The 15,496-nt window shown below is 43.2% G+C and overlaps 1 protein-coding gene across 3 annotated transcripts in view; it reads right to left on the minus strand.

The window, feature by feature from the left end:
* Positions 1–358: 358 nt before the first annotated feature.
* The window catches only part of OCA2 (OCA2 melanosomal transmembrane protein), a 339,669-nt gene continuing 324,531 nt past the window's right edge, over positions 359–15,496 (minus strand). For 2 of the 3 annotated variants that reach the window (XM_004004469.5, XM_060409587.1), the window contains 2 exons: positions 2,056–2,149; positions 359–1,091 (listed from right to left, as the gene is read on the minus strand). In XM_004004469.5, coding sequence (XP_004004518.1) covers positions 1,007–1,091; positions 2,056–2,149 — 179 coding nt within the window. In that variant the 3' untranslated portion in view covers positions 359–1,006. The remainder of the gene's footprint in view (positions 1,092–2,055; positions 2,150–15,496) is intronic. The other variant, XR_009599263.1, reaches the window with a different exon arrangement.

The raw sequence follows: 15,496 nt of genomic DNA on the forward strand, positions 1-15,496 counted from the left end.
TCCACCCTTGCCTGAACATGGCCTTAATCTGGATAGAGGTGACTTTCAAACCTGTACATAGCTAATAATGCAACTCAAGAAAGACATGATCTTCATACACAGTAGAAGAACACACTTTATCTTGAATTCAGACTGTAAAAGTGTATCCCCATCGTCCTTGGACCTTCAGGGTTTATGCATGAGGCATCAGAACAATGTTTAACTCTGCCGTTTCAACATTCACAGAAAAGCCATTTGTTCCTTCAGTGCTGTCTGTTTCTATCATGATGAAACAGGATTTAATAGGTACTGGATCGTTTACCTATTAATTCTGGAGACAGTATCAGGAGAATTGACAAACTTGATAGAAAATCTGGTGGAACTTTCATTGTTTCTTTTATTGCAGATATGAACTTTTTTTTCACTTGCTGAAGAACAAAAATGATGGACAGAGCTAAGTATCTTCCATCTGCCCATTCAGATCTACTTTCCTTCTATTCGTCCTGCTATATCCACAGGAGCGGACCTATATGGACAACATCAACAGTTTCTCTACTGAAAAGTAAGAGACTAACAAATTCTAAGACATTTTCTCAAGGGGCAGTATGTTTTAAATACGTTTAATGTTTCCTTCCAAGTTGTATGCCCTTCCCAAGAAGGGTATGCATTCAGAGTATACAATTTGAACTCTTATTATTTTAACATAAAAAGTGATTACATGAAGGAAAACAGTCACCTCAGAAGAAGTGACATTTAAACAATACAAGCCTTTTGTGTCTTTTCCTATAGAACAGAGCAAGATATATATTGAAATATACACATTTTCCTATAGTAGAATCTTGGGTAAGTTATCTCGTATTTATCAGTTTGCCAGCTTCACTCAAATAAGAATGTGGATAGCAAAGGTCTCCATTCCAGAGCACCCCCATGGTAAGCACCTTTTTTCTCCAAAGAGTGGTTTTGCGGCAGTTTTCTACTGACATTGATGATGGATCTTTTCCCTTAGTCTTCATACATTGTATATGTACTAATTCCATCCCATCACGATATGAGCAACAAGGAGGTAACACATCCCAACCATGCAGGAGACAACCATCATTGGAAAGCCCAGCCTGAAACACAGAGAAGTGGATTATGGTATCTGGTGTCTGGAGAGTACTGAATTTATAATTCAGTGAGATCTGAATTTATAATTATGTTACTGCAAAAGAATGTGGCCTTAAGAGCTTTATATATCCATAAAGGTAATTGTCTCTTATTTATAGAAATCCAAAGTTGGGTTCAGCCTAGATGATGTGGATGCATGCCTCCATGAGATAGCCACCACTGTATTCCCCAAATAAATTTCAGTTCATTTTGGCAGCACTATTTTACAGGCACCACCAATGACTATTTTACCCAGTTCCTGCATCCAAATTGCAGTGGTGCCATTAAAAAACAAGCGTGCAAGGGCTGGGGCCCCAGAGCAAGCCCAGCTCCCTCAGAGCAGATTCCCCTTTGCAGGAGCTGGCATCAGCTGCACTCCCCCATCCAGGGACTCCTCTCTATGCTATGCTTCTGAGAGGCACCTGCTCCCAGGCTGCCCCCAGTCTTCAATATTCCTGGATCCTTTCTACCATGAATTTTTTCACTAGGTAATACCATGCAGGATGTCAAACTCTCATTATGCACCCTCATCCTGGACAGTCAAGGCACAAATCCCCATTGGAATGTTCAAAGCAACATAAAATACCAATGTCTTGCTGATTATTAAAACATACTTATATTAAATATGTGTGGCTTATTTTTAATTACTTAAGCTTAGGAACGAATAAATTTAGACTATATAGAAAACTTATTTTTTAATTGTGTGTAAGTTTTATTTTTTCTGTTTTATATCTTTTTATTTTTTAATATACATTTATTTATTTTAATTGGAGGTTAATTACTTTACAATATTGTATTGGTTTTGCCATACATCAACATGAATCTGCCACAGGTATACACGTGTTCCCCATCCTGAACCCCACTCCCTCTTCCCTCCCTGTACCATCCCTCTGGGTCGTCCCAGTGCATCAGCCCCAATTTTTTAAGTACCTGAAAAATTCCATGAAAGAGAATCCATATCCATGCTTCTCTGCAATTCCTGCACAAACCACATTTGCTGATGCTCCAATCAGTGTCCCGTTACCTAGAATCAAAATTCAAAAAGTAAAATAAAATCTCAGTTAATCTTGGAGGTAGACCTCTATTCTCTTTTTTTCTGTAATACTTGAACCATCTCACAGGCTTTTGATTTGATGATTGCAGTTCATTATGAAGGTGATTGCTTGTGTGAATATCTGCAGGGAACACAAAAAATACCAGCAAACAGAAGACAAATTCATTGCTTGCAAGTATTCGTTTTTGAATACGGCTATTGTTGTTGGATGTGATAGGAAAGAAGAAATGCTAAGGAGAACTAGCAAGTCACCATGCTGTGGTGGCAGATATCTTTCAGAGGAAATGCAAGTAGATTCAACATGAGAAATGCGAGGAGGTTCTCATCTCAAATGAAAACCACCACCTTTAGGACTCCAGGTCAGGACATGTACCAGGAAATCCTTTGTGTGTATGGAAAGATGGATGCAAGCAACCAGGATAATATAATGCTTCGCTGGGTGGGCCTTTTTGACAGAGTGCATGATCTTCAGGAAGACTAATGTGCACACATATACGCAAGTGTAGCCTCAGTGAGGGATGACTCAAGGCTGACACCCAACAGAGAGATGGGACCACGGAAGGGTAGAATCTACTGGGTGAAGCCTTTTGGGATCTTTTATCCACTAACCACAGAGGTCAGTGTTTGGGGATGGGTGCAGAACCCAGGCTTAGCCAAGTTAGTTTAGTTCTGGTATTGTGCATCGCTGAGGACTGAATTGTAAGACACAAATCTGCAACTGCCAACAGCCCTTATTGGCCTGAGGGATGACTTTTTAATACTGGACAGCAGAGCAGAAGGGTGAGGATCAAGAAAGCTGTGCCCCGAGGTGCTATGTTGGCCCAGAACTCCACACTGGAATACAGAGGATGGAGAGAAGTGAGGAATAAATAATAAACTGTGTCACGTATGAGGTTTATCCTGCCCCCCTCCACTTAGTCCTTACACAGTCCTGAAATACATAGGCATCCAATACAACTACCAGGTCCATAGGCAGGCAGGGCAAAGGCTAACAAAGTTTTACTTCACTCTTCCTGCTTTTATTCCATATAAGAGTTCAACCTAGTTTCCGTGAAAACTCCTGAAATAGCACACCACATCCATTTACATGCTTGCTCTAAGGATTAAATATATTTGACATGTCAGTAATATAAGGCTTTGGATCTTAGGAGCTTGAGAAAAATCTTCAGGGTCTCCTCAGAGCTCTGAACCCCCACAAACCCAAGCCCCAGTCTGCTGTGCTCACTGTGTTTCTGATGGTCCGTTTCATGAGAATCCTCCTGTTCCTCAGTGTAATTCAAAGTGTATGAACCCATCCAGAATTTTAGGAAGGGTGCAATAGAGGTGGTAGGTCAGGAGGGGCAAGCCCATCACCAAGGGGAGAGGGATAGCTGCCCCATAGCAGGGGAAGGCATGGCAGATCAACATTCAAACTGCTTGGGCAGGACAGATTTTAGAGTGGCAACAAAGGAGGCATAGACCCTGGTTGGTGGACAGTCCAGACTATAAGATGTTGCCTTGTTCCAGGCAGTAAAATGATGACACCCCCTAGCCCCATAGAGAAGCCTACACCTTAGTCCTCAGAACATGTGCTTATGTCATTATGTTACTATGTATGGCAAGAAGGTCTTTACAGAAGTATTTCAGGTTATAGATCTTGAGATGCGGGATTACTCTCAATTATCTGAGTGGGCACAACTGACTCACATGAACCCTTAAAAGTAGGAAACCTTCTCAAGCTAGAAGCAGAAGAGAAGCCTCAGAGGGAGAGTCATAGAGATCCTGGAGACTCCAAGGAGCTGTCCCAGAGGAGAGCTGGAGGAAGCCCAGGATAGAGAGTTCAAGAGATCCAAGGGGGTGGAAGAATTCCCACCATGAGACTTCCATATAACATTGCTGGTTCTGAGATTTAGGTCCAAGGGCCATAACCAGAGAGGCCTTTAGGAGCTAAGGGCAGCCTCAGCTGACAGCAAGCAAGGGACAGGATATTCAGTCTTACACCTCCAAGGAACTGGATTCTGCCAACAACCTGAATGAGTTTGGAAGCAGACCCATCCTAAAAGTCTGGATTTCCATCTCAGTTCTGAGATCTGCCTCGGCTCCCACCTTCCCCCTACCCCAGACTTCCATTAGCTTCTTCTTAACTGCCTAACCCTAGGCAGGTTTTCCCTCTCACTCTAGCAAGTCATTCCGCATGGAAATCAGCTCATATCCTTCAGAGCTTCACAGGGAGCCTGTTACCAAAGACACGGCACAATGTAGGAGATGTGCAGCAGGCTTGAGATCAGGCAGGCAGAGAGAAAATGCTCAAGGGGCTGAGCACTGAGGTCCTGAGTGTCCCCATGAAGAAAGTGAGGCACAGAGAAGCAACATGCTGACATGCAAATGTTCCTCAGAGGGCCCTGCCAGCCTCCATCGCAGAGCACACACCTCAATAGCTGAGTAGCATCTGCTCTGCATCCCAAACATTGCTACTCCAGAGAACTCTCCTTCTGGACAAAACAGAATTTCACACATAATTCAGGGTCACATTCAAGAACTTGAGTGAGCTCTAAAAAATAAAAAGCAACACTTTCTTTCTCTCATGTTAAGGATTAATATTTGAAAAATACTCTTTTTGGATCAAAATGGTGGAGTAGAAGGACATGGAACTCACCTCCCCCAGCAAACACATCAAAAATACATCTACATGTAGAATGAATTTCACAGAAAACCAACTGAAAGCTAACATTAGATCTCTTATACAACCAAAGCAGCAGGAAAGATTCCCATGTAACTGAGCAGGACGGGAAAAAGGGTATTGGAATGAGTCTAGCACCTCTGGGAGGAAGTTGTGAAAGAGGAAAGGTCCACATAGGTGGTCCCTCTCCCTGGGAACTCCCCCTTTCCTTCATAGAGGTCTTCTAGGACAGAGAGATGGACAGGAGGGGCATGAACTCTACTTGCAAGGAGTGCATGTGTATCAGCTGCTGTACATGTATCAGTTGCTACTTCATGCCACTTCCCACCCCAAACAGGCACTGGGCAGGGTTTCTAATGTGCCCTGCCCAGCTAGGCAATGAAACACAGGCTTCAGTGGAAGGTCCCTGAGAGAGAATATGGTCTAGTTCCAGAGGGCTTGGAGTGTAGTCCAGGCCATAACTCAGAGCCCATCATTAGCATACACATAGCTGGGCATAAGTCTGCCATAGGAGCACCACCATTAGCACATGCAGGTGAGAGCATAAGTGCCCACAGGAACATTACTGTCAGCACGCTCACAGCACTTCACAGTTCCAGTGTTGGCAGCCTTGTGACCTTGACCATGGCAAATTTGGTAGCAGTAGACTGTTGATGCATAAACCAGCTGGTTGGTGGCATCACAGAATCACTTATCTACCATAGAGAGTCCCTAGGATGTGGTACAAAGTAATTCCTTTCCCAGTGAGAGCCCTTCAGCTCTGCCCACATCCAATACAGCTTAGAGCTAGATCTGGAATAGACAAGTCCTGGAGAGTCCTACCACAGAGGCAGCCTAGGCTCCAGGGGGAAGACCAGCAGTCACAAAACCTTGCCCCCAAGCAACAGCCTACCAAGAGGTCTGGGATGAATACAACAGAGAAAGAGACACAACCTTGGGCTGCTTCTGGCATAATTGCAAATGGCTGCACGGGTAGTATATAGACCTGATGTACACATACAGGGCTCACTTCCTTCATGCTCATGTCCTTAGGAATAGAGCACACACTTCAGGGCAATAAAGCCACATGGAACATAACTCTCAGTGCTTCTACTCCACCTGGAAAACAGACCCTCTTCCATGGAAATAACTGCCATGGAACAGAATACAGAAAAATGAATGAAAAGAAATGAGGACACAACATTGTTTGTTTAGTGCATTTCACCAACGTTTGAATAATAGGGATCCCAGAAGACAAAGATAAAGAGAAAGGGCCTAAGAAAATATTGAAGAAATTAGAGTCCAAATATTCCATACAATGTGAAAGGAAACCACACAAGACCAGGAAATGAAGATGCAGGATAAATCCAAGGAGGAACATACCAGAACACATATTAATTAAACTCAGAAAAACTAAGGGAAAAACCTACAACCCTAGAACATTCTACCCAGAAAAGTTATTATTCAAATTCAAGGGAGAAATAAAAAACTTTAAAGACAAGCAGAAGCCAAGAGAATTCAGCACCACCAAGCAAAGGAGCTTCTCTAGGCAGGGGAAAAAAGCCACAACTAGAAACAAGAAATCACAAATAGGAAAGCTCACCAGTAAAAGCAAAAAGCTGGAAATCAGCCATACACAAATAGAATATCAAAACCAAGAACTATGAAAACAGTACAAATATAAGAAATGGGAATTGCATTTAAAAATAAGAAACCAGTAATTATATATATATATATAAAACATATACACACACACATATGTATGTATCAGTCAGTCAGTTCAGTTGTTCTGCTGCTGCTGCTAAGTCGATTCAGTCGTGTCTGACTCTGTGCGACCCCAGAGATGGCAGCCTACCAAGCTCTTCTGTCCCTGGGATTCTCCAGGCAAGAACACCGGAGTGGGTTGCCATTTCCTTCTTCAATGCATGAGAGTGAAATGTGAAGGTGAAGTTGCTCAGTCGTGTCTGACTTTGCAATCCCATGGACTGCAGCCCATCAGGCTCCTCCATCCATGGGATTTTCCAAGCAAGAATACTGGAGTGGGGTGCCATTGCCTCATGTCCAACTCTTTGTGATCCCAAGGCTTCCCTGTCTATCACCAACTCCCAGACCTTGCTCAAATGCATGTCCATCAAGTCGGTGGTACCACTGAATCATCTCATCCTCTGTTGTATCCTTCTCCTCCCACCTTCAATCTTCCCCAGTATCAGGGTCTTTTCCAATGAGTCAGTTCTTCGCATCAGGTGGCCCAAGTATTGGAGTTTCAGCTTCAGCATCAGTCTCTCCAATGTATATTCAGGTCTGATTTTCTGTAAGCGTGACTAGTTTGATCTCCTTGCAGTCCAAGGGACTCTCAAGAGTCTTCTCCAGCACCACGGTTCAAAAGCATCAATTCTTTGTCCATCAGCTTTGTTTATGGTACAACTCTCACATCCATACATGACTACTGGAAAAACCATAGCTTTGACTAGACTGACCTTTGTCAGCAAAGTAACGTCTCTGCTTTTTAATATACTGTCTAGGTTGGTCATAGCTTTTCTTTCAAGAAGCAAGCATCTTTTAATTTCAGGCTGCAGTGACCATCTGCAGTGATTTTGGAGCCCAAAGAAATAGTCTCTCACTGTTTCCATTGTTTCCCCATCTATTTGCCATGCAGTGATGGGACCAGATGCCATGATCTTTGTTTTCTGAATGTTGAGTTTTAAGCCAGCTTTTACTTTCTCTTCTTTCACTTTCATCAATAGGCTATTCAGTTCCTCTTTGCTTTCTGCCATAAGTGTAGTGTCAACTGCATATCTGAGCTTATTGATATTTCTCCCTTGATTCCAACTTGTGCTTCATCCAGTCTGGCGTTTCATGTGATGTACTCTGCATGTGAGTTAAATAAGCAGGGTGACACTATACAGCCTTGATTCACTCGTTTCCCAATTTGGAACCAATCTCTGTGTGTGTGTGTGTGTGTGTGTGTGTGTGTATGTGTGTGTGTGTGTAGAGAGAGAGAGAGAAAAGAATGAAAAGAAATGAGTACATATGAGTATACACATACTGCTATAGCAAAATCTTACAGGAAATGCAAACAAAAAACTATGGTAGAAACACACACATAAAGGAAAAAGCAATTCTAAAGATGGTCATCAAACCATAAGAAAAAAGAATTAAAAAGGAACAGAAGAAAAAAAACTTACAAAAACAAACCAAAAACCATTGCGAAAATAACAATAGGAACATAGATATTGATAATTACCATAAGTGTAAATGGATTAAATGCTCCAACCAAAAGACTGTCTAAAGGGATATAACAAAGACTATTATATAGGCTATCTACAAGAGACACACTTCAGGCCTATGGAAACAGATTGAAAGTGAGGGGATGGAAAAAGATATTCCAGGCAAATGGAAATCAAAAGAAGGTTGGAATACCAATACTCGTATCAGAAAAATAAAATAGACTTTAAAATAAAGATTGTTACAAGAGACAGGGAAGACACATATAATCATTATGGAATCAATCCAGGAAGATGATAAAACAGTGGGAAATATATATGCAAACAACACAGGAGCACATCTATAGATAAGGCAAACACTCATATGTGAAAACCAAATCCCCCACTATTACTGTGTTACTGTCAATTTCCTCTTTTATGATTGTTGCTGCTGCTGCTGCTGCTGCTAAGTTGCTTTAGTCGTGTCTGACTCTGTGTGACCCCATAGACGGCAGCCCACCAGACTTGCATTTCCTCCTCCAGGGGATCTTCCCAACCCAGGGATCGAACCTGGGTCTCCTGTACTGCAGGAAGATTTTTTACTGGCTGAGCTACAATCGAAGTCCCAATACATATGTTATTAAACTACAAATGGATCATTAAAGAAATCAACCAACTCAACTATACGTCAATAAAAAAAATTTTTTTTAAGCTAAAAAAAGACGGGGCAGAGAAGATGGCAGAGATTGCCTGGTCTCCACAAATATATATTAAAAAAATTAAAATGTGGAACAACTCCTACAGAGCAACTTCTCAATGACCACAGAAGACCCCGGGCCTCCAAAAAGGCAAGCTAATTTCCCTGAAATGAGGTAGGATGAAAGAAACACATTTAAAAAAGAAAGATAGAGGACTTCAGGAGTTTGTGCTCCTCGGGAGGGAAGGAGTCATGAAGGAGGAGAAGTTTCCACACACTAGGAAATCCCCTTTCAGATGGGAAGAAGGGGGAGCTGTGGAACCTCAGAGTGCCATTCAACAGTGGGGCTCAGAAGGCTAAACACACAGAAAGCTGCCCAACAGAGCTCAGCCCATAAGCAGCTCACGAGCCTCAGCCCAGACCAGAGGGTGGGGACGGGGAGCCAGGATGAGTGGCTAGCAAGCTTGGCCTGCAGCAGAGGGTGGGTCCAGGGCCAGAGGCTGCAGTGAAGATCCCAGGAAGAGGTAGGGGGCTAGCGGCTATGAGGATGCACTGAGAGGGCTACTAAAACAAGGCTGAGGAAATAGACGTGACTACCATTGCCAAAGCCAGGAGGGGTGCTAGAGGCAGTAGACAAAACACCATGGATGTGGTCCTGATGCCAGATGTTTCAGCTACCTCCAGGCTATGAGCAGGTACAGGTTACTGCCCGCAATTTGCTGGGAGCTTTAACAGCTGAGTTCTTTCTAGGGAACCACAAACTGTGCCCCTTTCCTATGGAAGAACTCACAGTTTATCTTAGACTGTTAACAACACCCAACAGGGCATGGCAGCCACTCTCCAGCACAACACATAATGTGGCTGTCATATCCTCCCCTTTCTCCAGCCCAAGAGAGTGAATGAGTCCTAATGAGCCTTGATCTTTGCCCCCTCATGTCCAGGTGGGGAACAGACTGGGGGCTCCAGGGGCAACTGTGAACATTAGGAGCAACTACAAGCTGGAGTAAGGCCATATCTGAGATTAAATTAAACCCATGCTGCCCAAAACAGGTCAAAAGGCCTTCCTAGAAACATTAGAGGACTTGGTATAAGCCTTGCTGGGTGTCCTGGGCTGCTGAGTGTTGCCCTCACCAAGAGTATTGGAAACATGTCTTTTGTCCAGTGTGACTTGTGAGGTCTTAGAGTTTCAATATGAGCCTGAACCCCTGAGATGAGAGACCCAATTCTAATCCCACCAGAGAACTCATGACCTCAGGGAACATTCATAGATGAGGGTCCTCCCAATGGCCTCCATCTCAACACCAAAACCAAGCCCACCCAAAGGCCAGCAAGCACCAGTGCCCAGATACCCCACACAATCCTTCAATAAAACAGAAACACAACACTGCACATTAGCAGACAGGCTGCCCAAAGCCATATCTAACCGATAGACACCCCAAAACCTACTACTCGACACAGTGCTGCCCTTCAGAAAGAGAAGATCCATCTCCATCAACGAAAACAGATCATCAAAACAGAAAATTAATAAAGAAACACAAACATTAAATGAAACATAAGACCAAATGGACCTAATTGATTACTTCAGGACTTTTCATCCAAATACAGAAGAATACACTTCCTTCCAAAGTGCAGATGGAACATTCTCTAGGATAGATCACATCTTGGGTCAAAAATCAAGCCTCAGTAAACTGAAGAAAATTGAAATCATATCAAGCATTTTTTCTGACCAAGATGCTGTGAAACTAGGTATCAAATACAGGGGGGAGGGGGAACTGTAAAAAACACAAACAAATCGAGATTAAACAATACATTTACACTTAATGAATAGGTTACTGAAGATATAAGAAGAAAATTTTTTAAATTCCTAGAAACAAGTGACAACAAAAGCACGACAATCCAAAATCTATGCGATGCAGCAAAAGCAGTTCTAAGAGGGAAGTTTATAGCAATACTATCCTACCACAAGAAACAAGAAAACATCACATAGCTGCTAGAACAACAACAAAGAAATCCCAAAAACCTTAGTGGAAAGAAAGAGATCATAAAGATCAGAGCAGAAATAAATGAAAAAGAAAGGAAGGAAACAATAGTAAAGATTAATAAAACTAAAAGCTGGTTCTGAGAAGATAAACAAATTTGACAAACCAGTAGCCAGATTCATCAAGCAAAAAAGGGAGAAAGCCAAATCAACAAGATTAGGAATGGAAAAGCAGCAGTTACAACAGAAAATGCAAAAATACAAAGGACCATAAGAGACTACTATGAACAACTATATGCTAATAAAATGGAAAACAGAGAAAATGGACAGATTCTTAGAAAAGTTCAACTTTCCATGAGTAAATCAGGAAGAAACAGAAATTATGAAAAGCGAATTACAAACAATCAAATCAAAACTGTGACTAAAAAAAAAAACTCCCCAAAACAAATGTCCAGGGCCAGATGGCTTCAAAGGTGAATTCTTTCAAACATTTAGAGAAGAGCTAATACCTATCCTTCTTTTTTTTATTTTTTATTTTTTTACTTTACAATACTGTATTGGTTCTGCCATACATCAACATGAATTTGCCACAGGTGTACATTAAGTTCCCACTCCTGAACCCCCCTTCCCACCTCCCTCCCCATACCATCCCTCTGCGTTATCCCAGTACACCAACCCCAAGCATCTTGTATCCTGCATCAAACCTAGACTGGCGATTCGTTTCTTATATGATATTATATATGTTTCAATGCCATTCTCCCAAATCATCCCACCCTCTCTCTCTCCCACAGAATCAAAAAGTCTGTTCTGTACATCTGCGTCTCTTTTGCTGTCTCGCATACAGGGTTATCGTTACCATCTTTCTAAATTCCATATATATGTGTTAGAATACTGCATTGGTGTTTTCCTTTCTGGCTTACTTCACTCTGTATAATCAGCTCCAGTTTCATCCACCTCATTAGAACGGATTCAAATGTGATGGCTGAGTAACACTCCATTGTGCATATGTACCACAGCTTTCTTATCCATTCATCTGCTGATGGACATCTAGTTTGTTTCCATGTCCTGGCTATTATAAACAGTGCTGCGATGAACATTGGGATACACGTGTCTCTTTCAATTATAGTTTCCTTGGTGTGTATGCCCAGAAGTGGGTTTGCTGGGTCATAAGGCAGTTCTATTTCCAGTTTTTTAAGGAGTCTCCACACTGTTCTCCATAGTGGCTGTACTAGTTTGCATTCCCACCAACAGTGTAAGAGGGTTCCCTTTTCTCCACACCCTCTCCAGCATTTATTGCTTGTAGACTTTTGGATTGCAGCCATTCTGACTGGCGTGAAGTGGTACCTCATTGTGGTTTTGATTTGCATTTCTCTAATAATGAGTGATGTTGAGCATCTTTTCATGTGTTTGTTAGCCATCCATATGTCTTAATTGGAGAAATGTCTATTTAGGTCTTTGGCCCACTTTTTGATTGGGTATCCTAAAACTCTCCCAAAAGAACAGAAGAGGAGAAAACACAACCAAACTAATTCTACAAGGTATCACCCTTATTCCAAAGACATCGCACACACACAAAAAAAAGTTACAGGCCAATATCACTAATGAAAATGATGCAAAAATCCTCAACAAAACTCCAGCAAACAACAATTTTAATGTGTTCATTAAAAACATCATGTAGCCTGATCAAGTCAGGTTTATTCCAGGGATGCAAGGATTCTTCAATATATGCAAGTTGCTCAATGCCATTATTAAAAATTTTAAACATAAAAACCATATTATTATTTCAATAGATTCTGAGAAAGCCTTTTACAAAATTCAACACCCATTTATAATAAAACTCTCCAGAAAGTAGGCATAGAAGGAATATACCTAAACATAATAAAAGCCATTGAAGACAAACCCAGAGCAAACATTATCCTCAATAGCAAAAATTTGAAAACATTTCCTCTAAAATCAGGAACAAGACATGGGTGCCCTCCCTCACCACTGTTCAGTTCAGTTGCTCAGTGATGTCCGACTCTAGTGACTCCATGAATCGCAGCACACCAAGCCTCCCAGTCCATCACCAACTCCCGGAGTTCACTCAGACTCGCGTTCATCAAGTCAGTGATGCCATCCAGCCATCTCATCCTCTGTCGTCCCCTTCTCCACCTGCCCCCAATCTCTCCCAGCATCAAAATCGTCTCCAATGAGTAAATCCTTTGCATGAGGCGGACAAAGTGCTGGAGTTTCAGCCTTAGCATCATTCTTTCCAAAGAAATACCAGGGTTGATCTCCTTCAGAATGGACGGGTTGGACCTCCTTGCAGTCCAAGGGACTCTCAAGAGTCTTCTCCAACACCACACTTCAAAAGCGTCAATTCTTTGGCACTCAGCCTTCTTCACAGTCCAATTCTCACATCCATACATGACTACTGGAAAACCATAGCCTTGACTAGATGGACCTTAGTCGGCAAAGTAATGTCGCTGCTTTTGAATATGCTATCTAGGTTGGTCATAACTTTTCTTCCAAGGAGTAAGTGTCTTTTAATTTCATGGCTGCAGTCACCATCTGCAGTGATTTGGGAGCCCCAAAAAATAAAGTCTGACACTGTTTCCACTGTTTCTCCATCTATTTCCCATGGAGTGATGGGACCAGATGCCATGATCTTCATTTTCTGAATGTTGAGCTTTAAGCCAACTATTTTGCTCTGCTCTTCCAATTTCATCAAGAGGCTTTTTAGCTCCTCTTCACTTTCTGCCATAAGGGTGGTGTCATCTGCATATCTGAGGTTATTGATATTTCTCCCAGCAATCTTGATTCCAGCTTGCGTTTCTTCCAGTCCAGCGTTTCTCATGATGTACTCTGCATATAAGTTAAATAGGCAGGGTGACAATATACAGCCTTGACGTACTCCTTTTCCTATTTGGAACCAGTCTGTTGTTCCATGTCCAGTTCTAACTGCTGCTTCCTGACCTGCATACAGATTTCTCAAGAGGCAGGTTAGGTGGTCTGGTATTCCCATCTCTTTCAGAATTTTCCACAGTTTATTGTGATCCACACAGTCTAAGGCTTTGGCATAGTCAATAAAGCAGAAATAGATGTTTTACTGGAACTCTCTTGCTTTTTCCATGATCCAGCAGATGTTGGCAATTTGATCTCTGGTTCCTCTGCCTTTTCGAAAACCAGTTTGAACATCAGGAAGTTCACAGTTCGCTTATTGCTGAAGCCTGGCTTGGAGAATTTTGAGCATTACTTTACCAGCATGTGAGATGAGTGCAATTGTGCAGTAGTTTGAGCATTCTTTGGGATTGGAATGAAAACTGACCTTTTCCAGTCCTGTGGCCACTGCTGAGTTTTCCAAATGTGCTGGCATATTGAGTGCAGCACTTTCACAGCATCATCTTTCAGGATTTGAAATAGCTCTACTGGAAATCCATCACCTCCTCTAGCTTTGTTCATAGTGATGCTTTCTGAGGCCCACTTGACTTCACATTCCAAGATGTCTGGCTCTAGATGAGTGATCACACCATCGTGATTATCTAGGACGTGAAGATCCTTTTTGTACAGTTCAGCGGCGGCTGGTGCACTAAGCACAGGCAGTGTTGGCCGGCACACTAAGCCCGGCCGAGAGCTACCCCAGGTCAGAGGTCAGGAGCAGTGGCCTAGAGTGCCAGGCTGACAGCACAGGAATGGCCAAGAGGAGCTACCCCGCGTCCGAGGTCTGGGGCAGCCGAGAGAAGCTACCCGACGCCCAAGGTCAGGGGCGATGGCCGGGAGGATATACCCTGCATCCAAGGCCAGGGATGGCAGCCGGGAGGAGCTACACTGTGTCCGAGGTCAGGGGCAATGGCCAAGAGGAGCCACCCTGCGTCCGAGGCCAGGGTCTGTGGTCAAGAGGAGCTACCCCGCATCCGAGGCCAGGGGCAGTGCCAGAGGCCAGGGGCAGCAGCTGGAAGGAGCAACCTGACGCCTGAGGCCAGGTCAGCGACCGAGAGGAGCAACCCCACTCCCAAGGAGTGGTGGCTGCCCGGGTGTAGGAGGGCCTAGAGGAGCCATCCCATGTTGAAGGTCAGCAAGGATGGTGGGAGGCGATACCCCTCATCCAAGGTAAAGAGCAGCGGCTGTGCTTTGCTGGAGCAGCCATGAAGAGATACCCCACGCCCAAGGTAAGAGAAACCCAAGTAAGATGGTAGGTGTTGCAAGAGGGCATCAGAGGGCAGACACACTGAAACCATACTCACAGAAATCTAGTCAATCTAATCACACTAGGACCACAGCCTTGTCTAACTCAATGAAACTAAGCCATGCCCACGGGGCATCCCAAGATGGGCAGGTCATGGTGGAGAGGTCTGACAGAGTGTGGTCCACTGGAGAAGGGAATGGCAAGCCACTTTAGTATTCTTGCCTTGAGAACCCCATGAACAGTATAAAAAGCAAAATGATAAGATACTGAAAGAGGTACTCCCCAGGTCATTAGGTGCTCAATATGCTGCAGGGAGTCAGTGGAGAAATAACTCCAGAAAGAATGAAGGGATGGATCCAAAGCAAAAACAATACCCAGCTGTGGATGTGACTGGTGATAGAAGCAAGGTCCGATGCTGTAAAGAGCAATATTGCATACGAACCTGGAATGTCAGGTCCATGAATCAAGGCAAATTGGAAGTGGTCAAACAGGAGATGGCAAGGGTGAACGTGGACATTCTAGGAATCAGCAAACTAAAATGGACTGGAATGGTTGAATTTAACTCAGATGACCAATATATCTACTACTGCGGGCAGGAATCCCTCAGAAGAAATGCGGTAGCCATCATGGTCAACA

This window comes from Ovis aries, chromosome 2 (assembly GCF_016772045.2).
Source record: "Ovis aries strain OAR_USU_Benz2616 breed Rambouillet chromosome 2, ARS-UI_Ramb_v3.0, whole genome shotgun sequence".
Lineage (NCBI taxonomy): Eukaryota > Metazoa > Chordata > Mammalia > Artiodactyla > Bovidae > Ovis > Ovis aries.